Source organism: Ambystoma mexicanum, chromosome 1q, assembly GCF_040938575.1.
Source record: "Ambystoma mexicanum isolate Mex_15411 chromosome 1q, UKY_AmexF1_1, whole genome shotgun sequence".
Lineage (NCBI taxonomy): Eukaryota > Metazoa > Chordata > Amphibia > Caudata > Ambystomatidae > Ambystoma > Ambystoma mexicanum.
The window spans coordinates 475555379-475572666 of NC_090922.1; the positions used below are offsets into that span (position 1 = coordinate 475555379).

Here is a 17288-nt window from a genome sequence, read left to right on the forward strand (position 1 = left end):
GGCTGAATGATTTGCTGTATTAGACTGCACGTGGACTAGCTGTTTGAATGGAGTCTTACAGATGAAAAGGACCTCGAGTTAGCCTCAAGAAGGGCAAAGGCAATGGTTTCGTTCTCTCAGTTGATCAATGCTCAGTAGACATCGATAGGGCATTCCTGAAGGGCAATTCGCTTACACTGATATTATATGGTACCTCCGTTTGGACTTGAGCCTCTATGAAGGGACACAGCACAGATTGCTACTTACTTGACTTCCCTGTTCAGCAATCATCATCTCTTGAAATGATAGCTTGTATTCATGCTTACAAAACACTCTGACTCACAGATTCAGCAGCTTGGACCAGTCTTTATTTTTTGAACATACACGATCATGCAGGTTTACATGTTAGCAAGGTCCTAGGCCTGCTGTGCAAAGCGACAGGGCAGAAGGAGAAGCGGCTAGAATCAGAATAAGGTCTCAGGGATGGAAGAAGCTTGCCCGGCTTCAGAGATGACAGGTAAACCTGAACTGAGAGGCAGACAAGGGTATACCATGGGGCTATCATTCGGTTGGGAAGGGAGTGGGAAGCAGTGAGTCTGATTATGTGTCCCTCGTTCCCCAGAGGCGTGTTTCCCCAGGTTCAGGGGGCGCCTCATCAGCAGGGTCAGCAGCAATACAGAAGGAGCTGGCACTGGTAGGTCAGAGCCAGTGGGGAAAGGGCAGCAGTGAAACAAAAGGCGGAAGGCAGGCAACCTTATAGTCAGGTAGTGCCCACATATAGAACATCCCAAACATACAATACGTGTTGGTAAGTATCCTGATCATAAACAGTTCTTTAAAAGTCACCAGTGGCTAACATATTCCGACTGTGACTGCTTAAATAAATGCTCATTTCAAACAACCTCAGACAGAGACTGATGGGTGCGCAGTTTCAAGCGCAATACAGCTGCGCCAGCCTCTAGGTGGATCATGAGTGGAGGCAAGGTGGGGTTTTGAGTGGGTGGCCTCCATATCCTGACACACTGGCCAGGAAGGGATGTGTCAAACACACTATGCATGCTCCTCGGCGAGGGGAGCCGTCTAGACTTTGCACCCCTGGGCATGACCAGAAGGATATAGGCAATAGGGATTCCATGAGTGGATCCAAACCCTTCTCCTCCCGCTACTGTTTCCAATGCACGAGAGGGAACAGGGGCTTCGCTTAGGGCGAGGTTCACCTTGGGATGGGGGCCCCCCACTGCTGAAGCGCAGTCTGGTAGTTGTGGCATGGAGAGGGATTGGGAGTTCTTACATGTTTATCTCATGGACCTTCGTGATCTCAGCATTTGCAGCACCCCAGGAGGATTCAATGTGCACAAGTTGCATTAATGAAACAGTCACTGCAGACATGGTGGATGCAGGACCTGCGCCCACATCATTCAGTTTCAGGAGTGTGGGCGGCCAGACTGTCCCCGTGGAATCAAAAGAGGGCTCATTGGAGATTCCTGTAGCCTGCAAAAGATATGGTCCACTCTACAAGAAAGGCCACACCTGCCAGCCTATTTGGTGTCTCACTGAGGCTGTACGTTCAGACTTGGCCACACTTAAAATGGCTGCCTTCTTAAAACCAAACCCTCGACATTAGTGATGGAGCTCTCAGGCAATTTTGTGCATTAGCAAGGGTACTACTGCTGACTACGATGCAGGCAAAGTGGCTCATTGACTTAATGTGTTTAGGAGTGCGGGACGAGTTTGAGGTCGCAGGGCAGGTGTACACTTCAAGTCGTAGCTGCTAGCGTGTGATCCAGCGAAGGAGGGAAGCCCAACGTCACAAGCGTCTTTGCTGATACAGCCTCTGAAACTGTGTGGCTTGGCCGATTCACCTACAAAAGAAGAACACATTCAAAGACGTCATCAATATGCAGAATGCTGAGAAAAAAAAACACTACACACTTTTTTAGAGCCAATTTATGCTTCCTGTCCCCCAATATGTAGCGCACATGGTTGGAGCCTGGACATAAAGGCGATGGGAATACACAGGGCTTGAAGTGAATAGGTGAGGATGCCGATTATTTCCCACTCATAGGAAAGACCCCCTTAGTTCTTTGGAGGCCTGAGATTCAAAGCAGGGCCTCCGCAACCTGTCTCAGGAGGGTTCCTGGGTCCCGCCGCTGTGGGATGTTTTTACCCATGCATCCAAGCCCTACAATAAAACTGTGCAGTACTGGCATGGAAAACATCATGATGGCCAGAACTCCCCAGAGAGTGCACAGGGAAAACATGAAGAATAGGCTGCCACCCATTTTTGCCTATGTTGTGAGCACAGGAGGGCACTGCCTAAAACCACCATTGGGCTACACACGCAGTAGCCTGAAACCATTGGGAATGGCAATGCTGATTGCCAAAAGCAACCCAGAACTGTGGGGAATTCATTTTCTTAATGTCAAAAATGGATGCAGTACCGGTGCTCACCACTATCAGAAAGCCGGTGTTTTAAAACCACCAGACTTTCGGGTAAAACTGAACAGAGGAACCCAAACCAGGCCAAGGAAAGACTTGCTAAGAGGTGGATACAATGTAAAACTATATTCTGAAATGACTTGAAGGAAGTAATTATTTAATGTATATGTAAGAATTGTAAGTTTGATTTAATCTGGGAACTAAAGTGACATTTAGCTGAATTCTGCCTGACAAAAACCCCCAACAGGAGTTGAAATTTGATCAAACTGCATTCCCAGGCCTGGCTGCCTCCTGCTTCCCCACCAAAAGGAGATGACACCTCTCTGATTAGATTAGGGCAGGAACACAGAACAATGCACTGTCCTGGGCTCAGGCAAATGTTATAATTGGGGGGGTCGTAAAATAGCTTCTCTTGGGAGAAGTGGGAGGAGAAGTGCCTCTGGGAGCCACCTGAGCTGGAGGCGGGGACAGACAGAAGCTTCCCCCATGTGCTTTGGAACCTAAACCACACCCATCTGGGCCAGAGCATAATTTTAAAAAAGATAGATAACTCATAGTGCGGACTGGTCAAAATTATATAAATAATATCATTATTCTTGGGATTTTTCCATGCACATTTTAAGAGGTGTTAGGACCCTGTGGTGTATTCTGGGGGGTTGCTAGCGGAATATAGGGTCTTACTCCAAATGCCTGCATGTTAAAAATCTGACACTTCATCAATTAATGTCCATACTCCTTGCACACATTTGTGTAATTTTTGGTAAATGTCCGATATTGGTAAACCGACTAAAAAGCGCAAAATGTTGTCATTTTTTAATGCAAGCCCCCAGGAAGATCAGAGGCGGACAAGAATGGACCATAAGGAATATATAATGTGTACATGTAATTTCAACAAATTGTGTATCTGGGAAATATGTATTTGGATCAGAAATAGATTTATGTGCACCATGACAAGGGGAGTGTCTTTCTGTAAGCAATAAAGATGACACCCAACCCAGCTCCCCAATCAAGGGAGAGGGGAGAACTGGGCCAATGACAAGTAGAGAGGGGCAGGCTCAGTTATGCCACGCACACACTCACTTCCAAAACACATAAAAAGAGACTGCTGGGACAGGTAGAGACATTCATTTTCCATTTCTGCGGAGCATGTTGACGGCCGACATCCCATCCAGACAGAGACCAGAACCAGAGACCCATAGACTACAGAACTTTGAACCTAGAAGGCCCACTGCAAGCAAAAGTATTCTCAGCAGGCCTTCAGAATCCAGCAAACCTAACCAAACTATTCAACAGCCAGGCGAGCTGTTTGAATTCTCTGCCAAGAACTTTTGCCGGAACCGCAGACCAGACCCAGACCACTGTGAGCAGAACCAGAGATCCGGATCGCTGTGAGCAGGACCGGTGCCTGATTGACCCGCCGAGCAGAGAGAACCGCCGCTGGACGTGTTGACCAGATCCGTGACGAGGCCTATTTCAAATTTATATTGTGAATACCTAGCAGAACTGTGCAGAACCAATCTCTTAGTTAAAATAATCTAATTCAAACTATTTTAGCCTATTAGAACTGCCTCCTAGAATCGTATCATTCTGTCATCTTTAAATTGAAAACTGTCATCTGTCATTCTGAGCTTTAAAATTTCAAATCCGAAAAACTACCTTCACAAAATCCGCCGTATCTCCGGAACCGTTTGTGCTAGGAGCGAATTTTAACTTAAAGCTAAGATTCCAGGCTTTCCAGGCTTTCCTCCATAATCGCGCTCGACGCATGCGACTAAATTTGCCGCGATTTGACATTTTGCTCAATTTCAGCCACGTGTAAAAATATTTGTCCTTGCTTTGCGTGCTGAAATTTGTGTGCAACCTGACAATCATTCATAGAGCATTGCTAAAGTGAGCCTGAACTAATATAAACTAGATATCACCCACCCTGAATCTCTAGAGGGAATTAAAAGCATTTTAGCACATTTCTCACTTCATTGTCATCACATTCAAAGCATTTTGGGCCTGTGTTTCAAACTTCTACCTGTTTCCTCTAAGCTTGCTGCGGGGGAACTGAATTTCGTATTGTATTTGATTGCATTCCTGAGAACTGTGTGCTCCTCTTTCCATCTCCTTCCATTTCTTACATTGCATAGAGGGGGGGGAGTGAATTGTCAAGGAAAAGTGATTACATTGTCTTTTGTTGAAGCCATATCAAGTTTATTTTCTGTACTGCATTTTCATTCATCATTGCATTGTCCTTGAAGCCATAAAAGCATTCTCAGCTACTTTATCCTCTCTATATCACTTCTAAGCCATCAAAAAGAGTGTACCACTGTAACATTATCCATTGTTGATCACTATCATCTTCCCAAGTGTGCTATCAAACATTAATTTATTATAAAAGTGTGATATATATATATATATTGTTTACTTTTCAAATAAACCTTTTAAATTTGCAAAACAAACCTACTTCTTGGCTCAGCGGGGTCGGGGGGGTTTCTGAGAGAGGGGTGTTATACAAGGGTTCATCATCCAGATTATAACTTGCCATAAAAATATATAAATAAGGGCTTCCCCTGGGCATCCCAGACAAGGCACTGACTTAGTGGGATTGCTTGATTGGAGTCACTTACAAAGTTGGGGCTCGGAGACGGGACATTCTGGGTTAGATTTACCATTTTTGCAGCTTAATACAGTGTGCCAACTGACCGGATACACATATCCGGTTAGATCACCACGCTGTTTTACACTGTGAAAGCACCCCTCAAAGGAACGCTCTAAGGAAACGGTCTGTTTTGCAAAATAAAATACAAACTTCAGTAAGTCAAGAAGGAACTCAAATCTCCAGAATAACGACACTGGTAGACATCAACATAGCCAGAGAGCACTTCTTACATAAGCTATTTGTGAGAGGTGAGTGGACTCATCAGCACCAAATGGTATGGTTGCAGGCAATCGCGCAACAGGTCACTGAAACAGGGTCAGATATATGCAGAGATCAGGGTCCCCTACATGTGGCCCTGAGCGAACTATATATGGCCCCTAAGGCAAAAGATGAACACAATAAGATTGCCAGGATAGCGGCATATTTGTATCTTTATATGGAAGTCATGCAGGACAAATGTGCTGAAGGCCAAGATCTGGCAAATAGGCAACAGATGGCGTTAGAAAAGGTCCAATCTGACCTGGTCTCTTCTGAGCAGAGGCTGCACGGGAGCCAGGAGTCAGAAAATGACAGCAGACAGTACATCACTAAAATAAAGGAGGATATGGATAGGCTGCAACAGGAAAAGGCTGACCAGGATACCAGATTTCTGACCTTGTAGAAGGAGTACCAAGAAGGTTTGGACTCCCTTCTGCAGAGCCAGAAAAAGCTGGAGCAACAACTGGACTTCAACAGGGCATGCACAGAGCAGGTAGCCACCCTGCAAATTCGATTAGACAGAGAGAAAGAGGAAAGCAATAAATTGATTCTGAAAGACCTGGATACCCAGTCAGAGTTTGATCAGGAGCGCCAGAAAGCTGGTGCCTTCCAAAGGCAAAGGGACGACCTGGCGGCACAGATGCCGGCTCTTAGTCAGGAAAGGGATACCTTTGGCCAGGAAGTCTGCCACTTAAAAAGGAAAATGGAAGAAAATCACCTGGCCCTCCAGGGACTGGGTGACCTCCAAAAAGAACACCAGAACTTGTTAGAGCACACCAGGAGGGTGGAGGATGCTCTGGCAAGAAAGGAGCAGGCCAATAGGGACACAGCTCTGGAGGTAACCCTCCTCCAGCAAAGACTGGCCCAGTACTCCAGGACCAATCAGGAGGCACAGAGAGAGAATGAGGCTCTCTGCCAGCACAATGATAGGCTCCAGCAACAGGTAGCGATGCAGGAGAGACTGATAGAGTCTAGTAAGGCCTTAACTGAGGAACTGAAAGCGCAGGATCTTGCATTGCAACAGGGAGCAGGGGCGGATAGAGATGAGGTTCGCTGGGAAAGAGAAACTCCTGAGCATAACCTCAGAAGCCCTAGTGCCAGAGGCCTTCACCTCTACCAGTCCCTGGACTCTGCCACCCCCATGTTCCCTGGCGCACATGAGCACGGGGCCACAGGGATGGCAGATTACTATCCAGCTAAAAGTATGGGGCTCATAGGCCAGTACCACCCAGGAATGAAGGGGCGGGCATCCGGGTATGGGCACCCAAGCACAGTGCAATTTAGTGGGGAACCTCAGGAGAGTAGGCCCACTAAGGGCATCCTGAAAACCTCTGGCCAGTTAGGTCAGTGGGGGGGATACCCATTAAATCCTGGTAGCAAGGAGGGATCTGAAGACTCCTCTGAGCATCACAGGACACAGGAGACCAGGTCCCCACATTCTGCCAGCCATTCCAAGGCTCGCAGAATCCGGGAAAACCTGGAAGATCAGACGGGCACCTCTGGGAGCAGTGCTTCGGAGTCAGAGGATGAATGGACCAGGGTTACCCGAACCAAAAAGGCCAATAAGGCAAAAAGGGCCTTGCTTAAGGACCCATTGAAACAAATAAAGGCAATAAGGAGTGTCATCACGCCTTATCATAAGAACGCCAAGTATTCTGTTTGGGAACACTTGGAGCTCTATGAGCAAATGATGGAGACTTTCCATTTGAAGGACAGCAGTAGCTGCATCCAGTACGTCAAATGGACATTCTCCCCAGAATACTCCAGTTTCTTTGCATGGCTGGAGGACCAAAACCATTCAAGATGTTCCGTATATAGGGTGGCCATCTTGAAACATTTTCTGTTCATAGGAATCCCCAAGAGGCTCGCAAGGCAGCCTACAATTTGCAATGTGGGGAGGATCAGGCCCCACAAGAATTTGTGCAAGAATTGAAGCGTGCCTTTGCGCAGACCACCAGAAGGGTGCGCACGGACAGCAGAGAATTTGTCAATACTTTTTTCCATGCCTTGCCCAAATACATCATGACCCAGCTAGTGAGAGATTTTAACGAGAAGAGGTCACTAGACTGGGTCATTGAACAGGCTACCGGATCTATGAGGTGCAGAAGCCAATAGAAAATAAACGTAATGCACAGAAAAACCCCAAAACCAACAGCACCCCTGCTGCTGCCAAGGTGGCAGAGGTAAAGGTTGCCCCTGTTTTAGATTTGGAGATGGGGAGCCTAAAAACCTGCCTGCACCAAATAATTCACAGCCCAGAAGGCCCTCGGGTCAGTCACAGACAGGGAGTCGAGGAGGTAGTCCCACAAATGGGGTCCCTCGCTCCCCTGATTATGTAAGTCCCCACTACAAGGGAAACCGACCCATCCTGGGTTATGTGTGGACTCCTCCAGCCCAAGGGGGGGGATCCAGTCAAGCACCTAACCCAGAGAACTTCCCTCCAAACTTCCCACAGGAGGGCAGAAATTCACCAAACCCTGGGCCGAACTTTTTCCCCAGGTATCCAACCAATTTCCAACCCCAAAACCATCCATCCTTCTTTCCCCAATTTCCTGAGCCCAGACAACCTAATCCGGGAGAGGGGAGGCCAAGGGTGGAGGGGTACCCAAATCTTCCCAATCCGCGGTATTACCAGAGAAGGGATAGCTACCCTTCCCGGGATCATCCCAGGGGAGAAAATAGAGCCCTGTATCAGCCTGAGCAGGTTTCACAACTTGAGCGCCAGGTCCAAAATATGGCACGGGATCTGGGTCACATACTGAGGGCTCAACAGAACCCTCAGATGAGCATGCCACCGCAGAATGCCCCAAACTCTGGCCCTGGTGCTCCAGAACAATGACAGGGGCAGCACCCCGATAACCCATCGGTTCCCAGGGAGGAGGCACAAGGGGAAGGGGGGTGTAAAGCCTTGGAGGAAGCTTCCTTCCCAACTTGTAAACAGCCCCTGGAAAACCAGGAACCGGAAACAAAATCTCCTACCTCTGAAAGTCTGCACCCAAGGAGCAGAGGGGGGTAGGGGAAACAAAGGACCCAAACAGACCCATTTTGTGGAGGAGGTACAGGTCTTCCAATTTGAGGGAGAGGGATCCTCAGAGGACGCTGGGAAAAAGGATCTTCTCCTTCAGAGATGGGGGAACTCCTCCCAAGGAAAAATGGGTCCCAAGAGATTCCAATCCAGACTGGGTAGATGTGGGGATTGAGCTGTCGCCGCCCATCATCCTATCCCAGAAGCAACAAAACCAAAAACCCCTGGTTCAAACCCATCCTGGTGACTGCCTCCCAAAAGGCAGGGGCGGCCCAGAACCGGAACCAGGGGAACCTAAAACCAAATCAACAGACTGGGTAGATGTGGGGATTGAGCTGTCGCCGCCCATCATTCTATCCCAGAACCAACAATACCAAAATCCCATGGGTCAAACCCATCCTGATGACTGCCTCTAAAAACGGGGGAGCGGCCCAGAACCCAAAACCATTTCCAGTTGCCAACTTTTTCTTTCAGATTCCCCATGCTCTCCACAGAATTCTGCCCAAATCTCTTCGCCAGCAATGTCCAAAACCAGAAAATTAGCCCACCAGTTGTCCAAAAATGTGCATTATCTGTGCCCCCTTGAGGAGAAGGAGGGGAGATACTATGCCCCGGTACAAGTACAGGGGCAGGGTACAATTTCAGCGCTGGTGGACACTGGATCTCAAGCTACCCTTCTGTCCAAAAGGGCCTTTGATGAACTAAATGCAGGAAGGGGGGAGAATTACCGTATTCCTCTCACCTCTCTTCCTGGACAACTCCAGAACTTTGACGGGAAGGGAATTCCTGTCGAGGGGACTGCAGATTTGGACATCAAAATTGGGCGACACAAGGTGAAACACCCGGTCATAGTAGTGACTCCAGAGGGCACCCCTTGTTTACTATGGAATGACCTCATGAGAAGGTTGTTACCCCTAATAGATTGCGTAAACAAGGTCCTCTGGACCCAGACTAGCCGACCAATAAAATTAAAACAGAGTGTCAACCATGTTAGTTTAAACGGCACATGCCACATGGTTGAACAAAAATCTGACCAAATAGAATTTCACTTCCAGAATATCCAGATTCCAGATGTGACAGTAATAGCAGTAGGACAACAGACTGGTGATGGGGGGTCCTCTCTATTTCTGAAAATCAACCTTCCTTCCAGTTTAAAGTGGTATTCCACACTGGAAGGAAACACTCTGAAATTTTATACTAATTCACAATCAGACATTCCTACTCCTATAGCCCAGAAAGATGTGAAATCAGCTCAGAGCCTGGCTGATATTCAGCAAATTTGAGAGCAGTTGTTCATCCCTGTTCAGTTAAATGATGGGAAGGACTCTGTTCTCGCCCGAGTGTGTGTGAACAACGGTAAGAGCTTCATCAGCGAAGCCATGTTCCGCCAACTCCCAAAAGATCCAGCCATTCCCACATTCAAACTGATAGACAAATGGGAAATGGACCTTGAAGCACCGAATTCCAAACATCTCCTGCCAAGCAGGTGCATGCTCAAAATCTCCATTGGCAACAAGAGCATAGTCCATAATTGTTGGGTCGTGCGAGACATCACTGCCGCCTTTTACTTAGGCAGTGACATTCTCAATCGCTTCGCCATTAGTTTGGACCTAATAAACTTCAAAGCTTGGTCCCGATTAGCGGATAATCCCATGGGCTTTGATGATCAAGAAAAAGCATTTAGGTCAGCTCAATTGCTACCTTATGCAGATGAAGTTCAGCTTAAAGAGGAAGTCACCATCCCAGAAAGGACCCGACAATTCTCCCTGGAGGTGAAAGTTAAAAGAGGACAAAAATTGAAAAACCCTGATGCTTATATTCATCTAAATGCTTCTCTCCAACAGCAAGGGTTGGGGGTAAACCCAACACCATTAGTCAACATAGAACATGACACCATTCCAATAGAGGTAGATAACAGCGACTTAAAGAGTATTACTCTAGCCGCAGGCACCATTATTGGAATGGCGGTTGATGACCGACATTTCTCCATTGATTTAGGAAATGAACTGTTAGGACCAAATCCCTAAGGACTGTTTTGACAGTGACAGTGAGGACAATACAACACCAGACTGGATTTTCACCCGGCATGGGGGGAACTTCCTGGTGTACACTTATTGCCCTTAGGGTAAGGAAGATGTGACTTGTGACTTCAGGAGGGATGAGGTGATTTTCCAGGTCCATGAGGGCTGCCTTTCCCACCTGAAGCCTCCAGTCCAAATCAGCACTCTGACCAGGGACTTCTCCACCCAGCTGGAGGAGGCCGCTGAGATAGCCAAACCAGAAGACTTTCCAGGCTTCAGGCAGATGGTGGAAGAGAGAGAGTCAACCTGGCTGATGCCTGCGTGACTCTGCAACAGAAGCAAAAGTTGAAACAAGTTTTGTTGGATTTCCAAGATCTCTTTGCGGTAGACTCATATGACTGTGGTCGCACCGACACCCACACAACAATTCCCACGGACCCTGGTAGACTCCAGTGTTTGTGAAGCAATATCGCTTGCCTCTCGCATCCATGGAGTCCCTTACTGAAATAATTAAGAACCTTGAGTCCCGGGGAATAATCCGTCCAGTCCACAGCACTTTCAATAATCCGGTGCTGGGAATATTGAAGCCAAACGGCCAGTGGAGACTCTGCGCCGACCTTAGGGAGATCAAGAAACGGGTCCATACTTCCGATGGCCTCTGCCCTACATTGACCAAGGGCTGGCCCAGATCCAGGGGTCACAGGTATTCACAGCAATAGAACTGACCAATGGATACTGGACCGTGCCTGTCAGTAGGGAGGACCAATACAAACTGGCTTTCACCTTTGGGCGCCAGCAGTACACATGGACCCGGACTCCCTTCGGATACCTCATCTCCGGCAATGAATTCAACACTTTCCTACATAAGGCCATGCCCGACCTGGGTGCGAGGGGTAACCTGGCTTATGTAGATGATGTCCTCATCAAAAGTTCATCTGTGGAGGAACACATAGCGGAGATCCGTTATGTTCTGACACAGTTGAGGGACGCCGGAGCAAAACTTTCCTTCCAGAAAGCACAGTGGTGTAGAACCCATGTTCATTTCTTGGGGCATGAGATTACTCCTCAGGGTCTATGTCCCCAAGAAAAGAAAGTGGAAGCACTTCAGAAACTGAAGGATCCCACAACTCTGCGGGAACTAAGGAGCCTCCTGGGACTGACTAATTACAACAGAAAGTTCATTGAGGGCTACGCAGAGATCACTAGACCCCTGATTCATCTCCTGAAGGGGGGGTCAAGTGGGAATGGGGTCCAGAACAATCCGAGGCAGTAAGACAACTCAAGAGAAGCCTCTCACAAGCGCCTTGCCTAGCTTAACCTGTCAGAAACAAGGAGTTCTTCCTGGAGACAGGGTTCTCTAATACGTGCTTGACGGCAGTATTATACCAAAAGCATGACAAGGTCAATAAAGTAATCTCCTATGCGAGCAAAACTTTATCCTCTGTGGAGGAAAAATTCAACGATTTGAGAAGGCACTCCTGGCAACGGTGTGGGCATTGAAGAATTACCACCCGTTTATCCAGGGGGAACACATCATAGTGGAGACTCCACACCAGCCTCTGCAATATCTCCAAAGTGACAGACTCCGGCCCGGAAATGTGAGTAATTCCCGAATTACTTCCTGGATTCTGTCAATGCAAGGCTTTCCTGTAGAGGTCAGATATGGCCAAAACAAGAAGAGTCCCCTCGCGCAAGGTCTGGCTGACTTGCATGATTGTGCTAGAGAAAACTGTCTCGAGGACGAAAGTCTAAAAATCAAGGACAGCATGGAGGCATACCTTAATTCCCCACACAAAGTCTTTGAAGAAGACAAGTGTGAGGGAATGCCCACTGTCTATGTGGATGGATGCTCGTACCATGTTGACAACAACGGGGAGAAAGAACTGGTGGCCGGCGTAGGGAATGCATGGGTGAATGAGTCCCCAGAACCCTCCGCTGGATACAAAATTGGTCCCCGAAGTAGTCAGGTGGCAGAATTGATGGCTGTGCATCAGGTCATCCTCACTGCTGTCCAACATCAACTCCACGAACTGGTCATAATCACAGATTCGGATTATGCACGGAACGGGTTCATGGAGCACCTGGTTAATTGGAAAACCAGAGGCATGTTATGTGCTAATAACAAACCCCTGAAACATGGGAAGCAAATCCAAAATATTGATGATCTGGTCACATCGAATGGGATGACCATCTACTGGAAAAAGATCAAGGGTCATTCCAAAGTAGAGGGACCAGACAAAACTGGAAATGACTTAGCTGATCAGCTGGCCAAAACCGGGGCCATCCAAGGGGATCTAATAGAAATAGAGTCCCTGTTGGGGGAAATCCAGTTCACTGCTATCACTAGGTCCCAGACAAATGCTCACAATGACCTTTCAACTGCACAATGGAGTAAAGAGACCCCTGATGCTGATTTGATTACAGCTCAGAAGGGGGATCCAATAATTGGTAAGTTTTACCAACACATTGAGGACCCTGAGAACTTTCCCCTGACGGATACCAATTACATTGGGAAAGAGGACCTAAGAGTGTTTATGAAATGTCCAAAAATTTTCCGAATCCAAGACGGTTTGTTGGTAAGGAAATCCCAAGCTGGCCATGATCAGTGGGTGGTTCCTACCTCATTCCGAAGCCTGGTGTTAAGTCACGCCCATGATGCGGCCACCGCCGGTCATGGGGGGTTTCATACAACACTTGAAATCTTAAGAGAGGTTGCATACTGGTCACACATGGGGCAGGACCTCGACCAATACTTGAAAGGGTGTCTTGTGTGTGCACAATTTCAGTCATCATCCCTCATGCACCGTGCACCTCTCCAAAAGAGGGGGATGACACTGCCATGGTCAGATTTGCAAATCGACTTTGTAGGCCCTGTAATTCGCTCGTCTAGAGGAAACAAGTGCATGTTGACTGTTGCATGCTTGTTTACCAAGTGGGTGGAATGTCTCCCGGCCCCAAACTGCAAGGCAGAAACAGCAGCTGCCCTGATGATTAACCACATCTTTTCCCGTTTTGGTCTACCTCAAAGGATTGAGTCAGACAGAGGTAGCCACTTCACCAGTGAAGTAATGACAAAGATGTGGGAGATACTGTGGGTTAAAAGGAAGCTACATATTGCCTACCGGCCAGCTTCTTCTGGAGCAGTAGAGAGATATAACCGAACCATTGTGAGCATATTAAAAAAGTTTGTGGCAGATTCTGGGCCAAGTTGGGATATCTGATTACCTCTGGTCCTAATGGCCATCAGATCTACCTCTTCAACTGCATCTAAAATGTCACCATTTGAGTTGATGGCCGGACGCAAGATGGTGCTTCCTCAGCATTTGCTCTACAGGACCCAAGAGCAGACACTGATAAATGCCTCCACTCATGAGTATGTGGAGAATTTAAGGAAACACCTCCAACATGCTTTTGCCTATGCTCAGCGGAATCTAGAAAGATCAGCTGAGAGTATGAAAACGCACTATGATTTGAAAACCACCAGGAAGGAATATGATGTGGGAGACCGGGTCTACCTATACAATTTCCAAAGGAACCAGGCCAAACAGCGAAAAATGTTGCCTACATGGAAGGGACCCTTTGAAATTATAGACAAGATCTCCCCTGTTGCCTACAAAATCTGCATCCCCAAAGGTAATTTGGCAGAAGGGGAAGATAAGTGGGTCCATATTTATCAGCTGAAGTGTTGCCATCCCAGGTATACTCTGCAGCAACTGGAGGAGTCCTCTGCAATACCAGAGGGGGCCACTCCAGAGTAATTCAGTTCCAACCCTAAAATATTCCACATATAGCATATACAATTCTGTGATTCTTGTATATATATATATATGTTCTTGTCTCCTAATTTAAAAAAGAAAATGTATATGTTCATATCTTCTGATTTATAAAATGTATATGTTCGCCACACCATTAATAGTGGTGGAAAAATGTCTAGGAATGTGTATTGCCGCTTTGCTTTATCATCCTAGGAGAGATGAAACCATGGAGACTGACCACGGAAGGCAACCTGGGGACCGGGAGCGAAGATCCGAGGGGCCCGGGGTACCGCCCAATCCTCCCATCAGGACCAGCAAGGAGAACTGATTGATCGACTGGAGGGAGGAAAAGATGCTGAACTGTGCATCTACGGAATTGGAAGAAGAGGAGGCGAACATCCCAGATCTTGCGAGTTCCATCAGTGAAAGTCAGAATGGCCATCGCAAGAGGGGGGGCTTGTGGGATGTTTTTACCCATGCATCCAAGCCCTACCATAAAATTGTGCAGTACTGGCATGGAAAACATCATGATGGCCAGAACTCCCCAGAGAGTGCACAGGGAAAACATGAAGAATAGGCTGCCACCCATTTGTGGCTATGTTGTGAGCACAGGAGGGCACTGCCTAAAACCACCATTGGGCTACACACACAGTAGCCTGAAACCATTGGGAATGGCAATGCTGATTGCCAAAAGCAACCCAGAACTGTGGGGAATTCATTTTCTTAATGTCATAAATGGATGCAGTACCGGTGCTCACAACTATCAGAAAGCCGGCGTTTTAAAACCACCAGACTTTCGGGTAAAACTGAACAGAGGAACCCAAACCAGGCCAAGGAAAGACTTGCTAAGAGGTGGATACAATGTAAAACTATATTCTGAAATGACCTGAAGGAAGTCATTATTTAATGTATATGTAAAAATTGTAAGTTTGATTTAAACTGGGAACTAAAGTGACATTTAGCTGAATTCTGCCTGACAACAACCCCCGACAGGAGTTGAAACTTGATCAAACTGCATTCCCAGGCCTGGCTGCCTCCTGCTTCCCCACCAAAAGGAGATGATACCTCTCTCATTAGATTAGGGCAGAGACACAGAACAATGCACTGTCCTGGGCTCAGGCAAATGTTATATTGGGGGGGTCGTAAAATAGCTTCCTCTTGGGAGAAGTGGGAGGAGAAGTGCCTCTGGGAGCCACCTTAGCTGGAGGCGGGGACAGACAGAAGCTTCCCCCATGTGCTTTGGAACCTAAACCACACCCATCTGGGCCAGAGCATGATTTTAAAAAAGATAGATAACTCGTAGTGCGGACTGGTCAAAATTATATAAATAATATCATTATTCTTGGGATTTTTCCGTGCACATTTCAAGAGGTGTTAGGACCCTGTGGTGTATTCTGGGGGGTTGCTAGCAGAAAATAGGGTCTTACTCCAAATGCCTGCATGTTAAAAATCTGACACTTCATCAATTAATGTCCATACACCTTGCGCACATTTGTGTAATTTTTGGTAAATGTCCGATATTGGTAAACCGACCAAAAAGCGCAAAATGTTGTCATTTTTGAATGCAAGCCCCCAGGAAGATCAGAGGCGGACAAGCATGGACCATAAGGAATATATAATGTGTACATGTAATTTCAACAAATTGTGTATCTAGGAAATATGTATTTGGATCAGAAATAGATTTGTGTGCACATTGACAAGGGGAGTGTCTTTCTGTAAGCCATAAAGATGACACCCAACCCAGCTCCCCAATCAAGGGAGAGGGGAGAACTGGGCCAATGACAAGTAGAGAGGGGCAGGCTCAGTTATGCCACGCACACACCCACTTCCAAAACACATAAAAGAGACTGCTGGGACAGGTAGAGACATTCATTTTCCATTTCTGCGGAGCATTTTGACAGCCGACATCCCATCCAGACAGAGACCAGAACCAGAGACCCATAGACTACAGAACTTTGAACGTAGAAGGCCCACTGCAAGCAAAGGTATTCTCAGCAGGCCTTCAGAATCCAGCAAACCTAACCAAACTATTCAACAGCTGGGCGAGCTGTTTGAATTCTTTGCCAAGAACTTTAGCCGGAACCGCAGACCAGACCCAGACTGCTGTGAGCAGAACCAGAGATCCGGATCGCTGTGAGCAGGACTTGTGCCTGATTGACCCGCCGAGCAGAGAGAACCGCCGCTGGACGTGTTGACCAGATCCGTGACGAGGCCTATTTCAAATTTATATTGTGAGTACCTAGCAGAACTGTGCAGAACCGATCTCTTAGTTCTAATTCAAACTATTTTAGCCTATTAGAACTGCCTCCTAGAATCGTGTCATTCTGTCATCTTTAAACTGAAAACTGTCATCTGTCATTCTGAGCTTTAAAATTTCAAATCCGAAAAACTACCTTCACAAAATCGGCCGTATCTCCGGAACCGTTTAACTTTTATCTTAAAGCTAAGATTCCAGGCTTTCCAATGAACCTAGAACCGACTTCCTACTCCTTATAGTGCATCCGTAATCGCGCTCGACGCATGCGACTAAATTTGCAGCGATTTGACATTTTGGTCAATTTCAGCCATGTGTAAAAATATTTGTCCTTGCTTTGCGTGCTGAAATTCGTGTGCAACCTGACAATCATTCATAGAGCATTGCTAAAGTGAGCCTGAACTAATATAAACTAGATATCACCCACCCTGAATCTCCAGAGGGAATAAAAAGCATTTTAGCACATTTCTCACTTCATTGTCATCACATTCAAAGCATTTTGGACCTGTGTTTCAAACTTCTAACTGTTTCCTCTAAGCTTGCTGGGGGGAACTGAATTTCGTATTGTATTTGATTGTATTCCTGAGAACTGTGTGCTCCTCTTTCCATCTCCTTCCATTTCTTACATTGCATAGAGAGGGGGAGTGAATTGTCAAGGAAAAGTGATTACATTGTCTTTTGTTGAAGCCATATCAAGTTTATTTTCTGTACTGCATTTTCATTCATCATTGCATTGTCCTTGAAGCCATAAAAGCATTCTCAGCTACTTTATCCTCTCTATATCACTTCTAAGCCATCAAAAAGAGTGTACCACTGTAACATTATCCATTGTTGATCACTATCATCTTCCCAAGTGTGCTATCAAACATTAATTTTTTATAAAAGTGTGATATATATATATATTGTTTAC

The 17288-nt window shown here is 46.7% G+C and overlaps 1 protein-coding gene across 1 annotated transcript in view; it reads right to left on the minus strand.

The window, feature by feature from the left end:
• Positions 1–325: 325 nt before the first annotated feature.
• LOC138521536 (phospholipase A2 inhibitor gamma subunit B-like) overlaps positions 326–17288 on the minus strand; it is a 130375-nt gene continuing 113412 nt past the window's right edge. Inside the window, exon 5 of the mRNA XM_069634448.1 lies at positions 326–1841. Coding sequence (XP_069490549.1) covers positions 1675–1841 — 167 coding nt within the window. The 3' untranslated portion in view covers positions 326–1674. The remainder of the gene's footprint in view (positions 1842–17288) is intronic.